The sequence below is a fragment of the Cibotium barometz genome, chromosome 3 (genome assembly GCF_041138505.1).
Source record: "Cibotium barometz isolate CiBa-2024 chromosome 3, ASM4113850v1, whole genome shotgun sequence".
NCBI classification, from domain to species: Eukaryota; Viridiplantae; Streptophyta; class Polypodiopsida; order Cyatheales; family Cibotiaceae; genus Cibotium; species Cibotium barometz.
In genome coordinates, this window is record NC_141048.1 from 26,843,629 (window position 1) to 26,851,711 (window position 8,083).

At 41.7% G+C, this 8,083-nt stretch overlaps 1 protein-coding gene across 1 annotated transcript; it reads left to right on the forward strand.

Annotated features, from left to right (window-relative positions):
- Positions 1–3,243: 3,243 nt before the first annotated feature.
- Positions 3,244–7,000, forward strand: LOC147639888 (ruBisCO large subunit-binding protein subunit alpha-like). The gene is made up of 9 exons (XM_086775045.1): positions 3,244–3,379; positions 3,631–3,838; positions 4,425–4,546; positions 4,678–4,885; positions 4,974–5,119; positions 5,194–5,500; positions 5,752–6,002; positions 6,086–6,286; positions 6,451–7,000. Exons 1-9 carry the CDS (start codon positions 3,308–3,310, stop codon positions 6,739–6,741), a joined length of 1,806 nt encoding a protein of 601 aa, XP_086631171.1. The 5' UTR covers positions 3,244–3,307; the 3' UTR covers positions 6,742–7,000.
- Positions 7,001–8,083: the final 1,083 nt, after the last annotated feature.

The following is an 8,083-nucleotide window of genomic DNA, read 5'->3' on the forward strand; positions in this document are numbered from 1 at the left end:
GTGTTTCTTAGCCACTGGGAAAAAGTGGGGAAAGAGCAAAGACTATGTTGGTCACCCTAAAGAAAAGATAAAGAATGATCCGTGTCATCCCTTCTACAATCTCCTTCCTACCCCCTTTCTCCTACCTACAACATAAACTCCCCCCCCCCTCCCCCCCCCAATAAACCATCTTCTTACCCACCTCTCCCTCTTAATGCACCTACCAATTCATGATTCTCTCTCTCTCTCTCTCTCTCTCTCTCTCTCTCTCTCTCTCTCTCTCTCTCTCTCTCTCTCTCTCTCTCTCTCCCCCCCACTCTTTCCCTTACAAACCTACCCCACTTATTTTCCCTCATCACACACACCCCCCCCCCACACACACACCTATAGTGTCCACTTTTGCACCTACTTTTCCCACACTAGCTCATCTTTTCTTTCCCCTCTTATTCCCATGCTGATTCATATTTCCTTTCCCCTCTTATTTCCCATGCTAATTCATCTTTCCTTACTGCTTCATCTCCTTGTAAATTCATACCCCACTCCTTTTCCTCTCACTTTCTTTACTCTACTAACTTATCCTCCTCACTTCCCTAATACACTACACTCTAAGGTGGCTACCAAATGCTACAGTGTTCAAGGTAGAGGCTATTCGAGAGTGGAGCAATAAAATTGTTAACCTTTTAGCTAATGGTTTTCTAGAAGGAAAGGAACCAAGGAAAGATTTAGCAAAGAAAGTTACTAAAAGAGAGTGAGCCTTAACAACTTATTTCTAGAATTCTTTATAGAAGAAGTAAGAATGACATTCTTAGACACTGCCCACCACGGGAGGACGAATACCTCATAATCATGGAGCAAGCACACCAAGGGGTAGCATTTTGTGATAAAAATCATAGCCAGGAAAATACTCCACTTAGGGTACTGGTGGCCAACGTTTTTGAAGGACTACACATTGTTTATGGGCATACATTAGACAAACATTTCTCACATGCTTATAGATATGTAATGTGGTTTTTAATGTCAAATTCATTTTAGTAGGTAGAGAGGAGCCCTTTGGAGAGGAAGCATTTACTCCAAGAACAAATTTGGGTGAAAGCATGCATGGAAGCTAGATTGCAGGTGAGGGATACAAAAGCAAGATCACTCTCTATGATGCTTGCATCTCAGATATGGTGAATGCATTGCTTCAAAGTGCAAAATAATATGCTTATAGGCTAGGAAGGCATGTTGGTGGTGGCCCTAGCCTAGAGACCTTAATTGAACGAGCTTTGTCATCAAGAAGCACACCAACTCCCCACAAATAGTACAAATGGAGCAACCAAGGTCTCTCTATAGAGATAGAGAAACAATGTAGTGAAAGTAATAGAGATTAATAGGTGTGGAGGAAAACGGCTCACATTGTCCAGTGTATGCTATGGAAAATTGAGATAGAAAGCAAAGGAAAATTGACCTTCAAGCAACCACCACAGAGTCGATACTGCAACAAGAGATGTTGTTGGTCATCCTCCAATTCATCCACAACTTCTAGCATGTGATGTTAAAGAAGAAAGAGTACATAAGACATTTTGGACCATCAGGAGGACGCCTATCAACTTAAAACTAAAGTGCTTTGGTTTGCTAGATGGACACCTCAATTGTCATCGATAACTTCAAAGCTTTAGAAAAGGTGTGCTAGCACCTTGCTTTTATTCAGAGCACAAACACCCTGGCAAAGGAGGTCCAAAGGTGCAAATGATGTGGTTCTGCAATGATGATGTTACACATAGATCCCAACATCATGCATACTCTTGAAAAGGTTTCCCATGTGTGGAAGGTGGAGGAAGGCACTAGGCTTACAACAATGGAATCAAGGGCATTAGTCAATCGATGCTGGTTTTATACTACATGCAACTATTCCTCTAACTCTCATGAGAGAGTCAACAACCACACAACATTCCTGCAAGCTCTTTGCATTCACCTTCACCAATCGGACATACAACATGGACCCTCAAGTTTTGGAAGGGACCGTAGCTCTTTACGTCAGACAAGACGGCCTCCTTTTATATCAAAGAATGCTAACAAAAAAGTATAGAATGCTCAAGAAATGGAAGCTATTGTCTTGGAAGAAATTACAGTGCAACCCTCTAAACATGTTATATTCCATGTTGCAACAACAAGCTCTAAGAAGGAGGGGATTGTTTATGAGGTACATATAAAAAGTGAGCCATAATCTACTTGCCCAGACTTCCAGAAATGAGAATTTGCCAAAAAAGCATATCTTGCATACAAGCATCTTTATTATGTTTTTTTATGTGTGTTGAGGCTTGATAAGAATGATCACATGTTCATGCATCAACCTTCATTGAATGCTTCTGACTTGTCTCCTGCACTTGGCAACCCTAGGAGGAAGGTGTAGTACCACCATCGTCTTTTATGGTGACCATCCTTTTTTGTATACACCTCTATAATCCCTTTTTTAAGTATATGGTTGTATAATCCTTAATGGTATGTAGTGCAAAAATTTTGTATTGAACCTACACTTATGGATATGGACTCATCAATCAAACTTTATGTTACAAATGGACATCTTTGTATTTATAGAATTTTTATGTTGTTTACATTAGACATGTCAATAATTTTGTAGAATTGAATGGTGAATCCTTTTTTATATTTATGCAGTGTACTATTTTATCATACTTGGACAATCTTTCAGTTGCTCTAGGATCGCACTAGACCTTCCTTCTATTCTATATGTTACTTACCATTTGCGACCTTGGATGAAGAAATGCCCTAAGTGTGAAGATATTCAATGGAGAATTGAGCGTACTATTGTTGGCCAAGTAATCAACCTCCTAACATTTTTGAACAACAAACAATGGGATTACAAAAAGCTCTCTAATTTGTAGGATTGTAAAAGAAGCTGAGCTTTACTGCATTTTTGAACAACAAACAATGGGATTACAAAAAGCTCTAATTTGTAGGATTGTAAAAGAAGCTCACCTAGTAAAGCTCGCTAAAAAATTTCCCCCTTCATAATGGTGCATATTTTTGGGTTTTTGATTTGGTAGGATGCTTTAGCTTTTTCTAACCTCTCTAATGGCATGCTCAATGCAACCTAATGGTATTTTTACAAGGATTAATGGTGAGATTAACAAATACTAAAAAAATTTAAATGCTAGAAGGTATTTTTACTTGGTGAGATTAACAAATACTCAAAAAATTTGTAGCATGAATCAAAGGATTAAAGAAGAAATTAATCTAATTATAACTAAATCCCCCCCTTAAAAACGCTTCTGTGAAAATAAAACGAGTTCTGATTCTTCGACGTGTTTGCGAACCGCTTTGACCAGCCATGGCAGCTCAAGCTCTGCTGAACCACGGGGTGCTGGCCTATCTTTCGTCTCCAGCAACCCCCTCTTCCTCTGTCAGTACCTCTTTCTCTCATGCGGCTCATGTGTTTTTAGGGTTAGGGTGAGGTTTGGTTTAGGGTTAGTAGTCGCATTCTCTGGTTTGAATCTAGACCCGTGTGCCTGGGTTACTGCATTCTCTAGTTTGAGTTTATTTGCTTAGGTTTTAGGCTGAATCTGTTTTGATGGGGTTTTCACGGGTTTAGGAACACTGTGTTTTCAGAATTCGGGTTTCTGCATTGTTCATTGTTTTACTTGGCGTTTGCAGGGGAGGAGAAGCTTGCAAGGATGTTGGCAGGGGAGAAACCAGATGCAAGGAGGACTGCACCTGTGTACCAGGAACGCCAGGGGCGCGTCTAGACTTGTGGTGAGGGCGGACGCTAAAGAGATTGCTTTCGATGAGAAATCAAGGGCCGCCCTGCAGGCTGGCATTGACAAACTGGCAGATGCGGTTGGTGTGACCCTTGGGCCTCGAGGTACAGCATTTCTCCATTTGTGAAAAGATACTATGGTGTGACCATTGGGCCTGCATGTCCAAACCTAGAATGAAAAGGGCACAACAGCATGCTCCCTGCAATTAATGCCAGCAAGATTTTCTCACCTTGTTTTCCACGGCTTTTGGAATGGAAGGCAAATGCATGGGAATGACAGTTTGTAGTTGAAGAGCTCTTCCAGGAACTAAAATCCTAGAACTGTGGGCACCTGCTCTTGGGAGCGCCACTTTCTGTGACTACATCTGACATGAAAAGAGGATACACTTCCCTTTTTCCCAGCAGCTTCGCTTATTTCTGTTTAACATATATGTATTGCAAGCCTCCTTGGGTGTGTAAGTCTTAAGAGCCTGTGGTATTGCTAGATATCTGGAAGATGCTAGACCTTGAGAGATGTAGTGCCATGTTTTTTCTTCTTTTCATGTTGCCTGCAATTGTGTGATGGAAATTTTTGCTTTGGCAGTGAGGGTGACATCCAAGGGCATCATTTATTTGGGCCCTTTCTTGATAGTTTATTTCTTTGAAGTAGTCGTCTTTGTATTGTTTTACTTGACGCCCTTGAGGATTGTAGGTCGCAATGTGGTATTGGATGAATTTGGATCACCCAAGGTCATCAATGACGGAGTGACAATTGCTCGGGCTATTGAGTTGCCTGATCCAATGGAAAATGCTGGAGCTGCTCTTATCAGAGAGGTAATTGTGCTCTAGTGTTCATGCTATGCATCCCACACTCAGTAATTCACAGGCTACACTGTACTGATCAAGAGACAGCCTGCATATTCTGAGTGATGTGGTGATGTGGTAATATCATGTAATGTTCACAGGTGGCTAGTAAAACAAATGATTCAGCAGGAGACGGAACTACAACTGCTTCCGTACTTGCTAGAGAACTCATCAGATTGGGTCTTCTCAGTGTGACTTCTGGTGCAAATCCTGTAGCTGTGAAGAAGGGTATAGATAAAACGGTGTCTGCCATGGTTGAGGAGTTGAAGAAGAAGTCTCGGTCCGTGAAGGGTGGAGATGATATTAAAGGTTTTTGAGCTTCCTCAGCAGCTGTACAGCTATTAGAGTTAGATTCCTTGAGGAGTTTACATTGCTGAGTCCTTTGCTTTGTTTGCAGCTGTGGCATCAATATCTGCTGGCAACGATGAATCCATTGGCACAATGATTGCAGATGCCATTGACAAGGTTGGCCCAGATGGTGTCCTCTCGATAGAGTCATCATCATCATTTGAAACGTCGGTGACAGTTGAGGAGGGAATGGAGGTGAGATATAGGTTTTTGCCACTCAGTCACCTCAAGTATGAGCGTTCTATGACTAATGTAGACCTTGTCTGTAGATTGATAGGGGTTATATTTCCCCCCAATTCGTCACAAACCAGGAGAAGCTGACTGTGGAGTATGACAATGCAAGAGTTCTTGTGACAGACCAGAAACTAGTCACAATTAAGGACATTTTACCTGTTTTGGAGAAGATCTCACAACTTAGTACTCCTCTGGTTATTGTTGCTGAGGATGTATCAGGAGAAGCTCTTGCAACACTGGTGGTTAATAAGCTGCGTGGTATAGTCAATGCAGCTGCTATCAAAGCACCTGGATTTGGCGAGAGACGGAAGGCAATACTTCAAGACATTGCTATCCTTACTGGTATTTACTACTTTTATGAGCTTATTTAGTGTATCACAGAGCAAGACTATAGATGGAGAGGTTTTTGTCGGAACGAATCGCGAAGCTATCTGGTGGGGTAGCTGTCATGAAACATCTGGCAGCTACGCCACCCCCCCCACCACCACCACCACCACCACCACCAGAAGATAGCTTCGTGATTCGTTCAAACTGAATGAAACGCGATTCATTGCAACTATGGATGTTTGATATTTTTGAGCTACTCCTTGTAGGTGCGGAGTTCATAGCCAGTGACCTTGGTTTGAAACCTGAAGATGCCTCTGTAGAGCAACTAGGGATTGCTCGGAAGGTGACAATCACCAACAATTCAACCACTATCATTGCAGATGCTGCTACAAAAGATGAGATTCAAGCTCGCATTGCTCAAATCAAGAAAGAACTTGCAGAAACTGACTCTATCTATGATCAAGAGAAGTTGTCGGAACGAATCGCGAAGCTATCTGGTGGGGTAGCTGTCATAAAGGTATTTGTCATATGCTGGGCTTTTGGGTGGCTGGAACTTTGCACGAGTATTTCTTAGTGTACCAACCAAGTTGTGTGCTGTAGGTGGGAGCAGCCACAGAAACTGAGCTGGAAGATAGAAAGCTAAGGATTGAAGATGCAAAGAATGCTACTTTTGCTGCCATTGAAGAAGGAATTGTACCGGGTGGTGGGGCTGCCTTTGTTCATCTGTCAGCTGCAGTTCCCGCAATAAAGGAAACTATACAAGACCCAGAAGAGAAGCTAGGAGCTGACATAGTGCAGAAGGTGAGCATATATTCTTGGCTAATGGTGATAAAGTGCATCCAGTAGCATGTGCATAGTTCTGGCCATATATTTGTGAATAGTGGCCCCTGATCTTGGATTCCTTTTCATACTCTTTCAATGTTTGATTGTTTTGTTTACTCAGTGATCCTTGTCGGCTGCTGCAGGCCCTATTGGCTCCAGCTGCTTTGATTGCTAGCAATGCGGGGACAGAAGGTGCTGTTGTGGTCGAGAAGCTCCTCGAGAGTGAGTGGGAGATTGGCTACAATGCCATGAGTGACGAGTATGAAAACTTACTTGAAGCTGGTGTTATTGACCCTGCTAAGGTTACAAGGTGCGCATTGCAAAACGCAGCATCTGTTGCAGGCATGGTTTTGACAACTCAAGCCATTGTAGTGGAGAAACCCAAGAAGAAGGCAGAGGCCGTTGTTCCATCTGTGCCGGGGATGAGCATTTAAAGCTGTCATTGACCTCTTAACTACGTTGTCAGTAATGGCTTTAATTGGGCATTGACTGCGTTCCAAGAAGGTCGAATGTGGTCTCTTCTTTGGTAGTCTTGTAGGTGATCGGATTTTAGTTAGAAAGAGGGTTGAGGTAGAGAGAGACTTTGTAGTCTTGAATTGGGGAAGGATGATGGTTGTGCTTGAGATGCAAGTTATCAATTCTTTGAGAATCACCCATTGCTAGTTGCTTTTATTAAATCAATCACTTTCTGCTTATGTATTCCTACTCGGTTCTGGTGGTCTTACAGCTAGTCTGCACGAATATGCTACTTTCTGCAGCCTCTTGGAAACATCTAAGGAGGTTTTCTGCAATTGATTTCTGTGTGATGGGTCATGTCTTGCAATGTTTGAGGAGCTAGACAGAAAAGTCGTGAGAGTGAGGTGAAGTATCCGCCATTGTACTTTAGAAGTTTGGAAATTACATGGGTGTAACTCCACGACCTCTCCCTCTCCCCCCCCCTCTCTCTCTCTCTCTCTTTTCAACCTGTTGGTCGTATATGCCCTCGTGTTGCATTCGACCGATGTTAATACCTCTCTCTCTCTCTCTCTCTCTCTCTCTCTCTTCAACCCGTGGCAAGAGCTAGTAAGTAAACTCTATCAATTTAAGGGCATATATGATTCTTAGAGAATGCCTTGCAATTAGAATTTGTGCCCAATCATCCAAGATCTGTCAATCTTGATCTTGATAGAACTCGTAGTTTTTCACTAAACACAATACCGCTTAAATTAATAGATAGGACTGGCCATGATGAACTTTACAGAGCTCAAATATTGAAGGCAGGATGTGTGCAAAATTTAAATTGGGGTTCCAAAGATAAATTAAGTGAGAAGCTAACTAAGAATATTAATGAAGACGGAAACTAGAAATCAAGGGGAAAAGCCTTGATTTTGCTACTATATTATTGTTGGGGTTAAGTTTTTGTTTATAATTTGGCTTCACAATTTAATCAAGTGGCTCGTAGAGTGTTGCAATCGGATGTGTGAGTGAAAAGTCACCTTTTCTTCTCACAATTGCTCGGTTTTATAAATTATTGTGATGGATTACTCAATTCAAAATAAAATAATGGTTTAAACCATGCAGTCATCATTAAATGGAAATGTGAAAAAGTGTTCTTTCCATAAGTTGTAAGGAACACCAAATCCTTAAAATTGATTCCAAGTTCAGTTTCCTCTGGAGGGGGACGCTTTCTTATAGGTGGTATTAGAGCGAGGTTTAAACCCAACTAGTAGACTAAGAAAACCTTAGAAATATAGTTCTTGCACACTAAAAGCTTATTGGATGTGCCCATCAAAATGA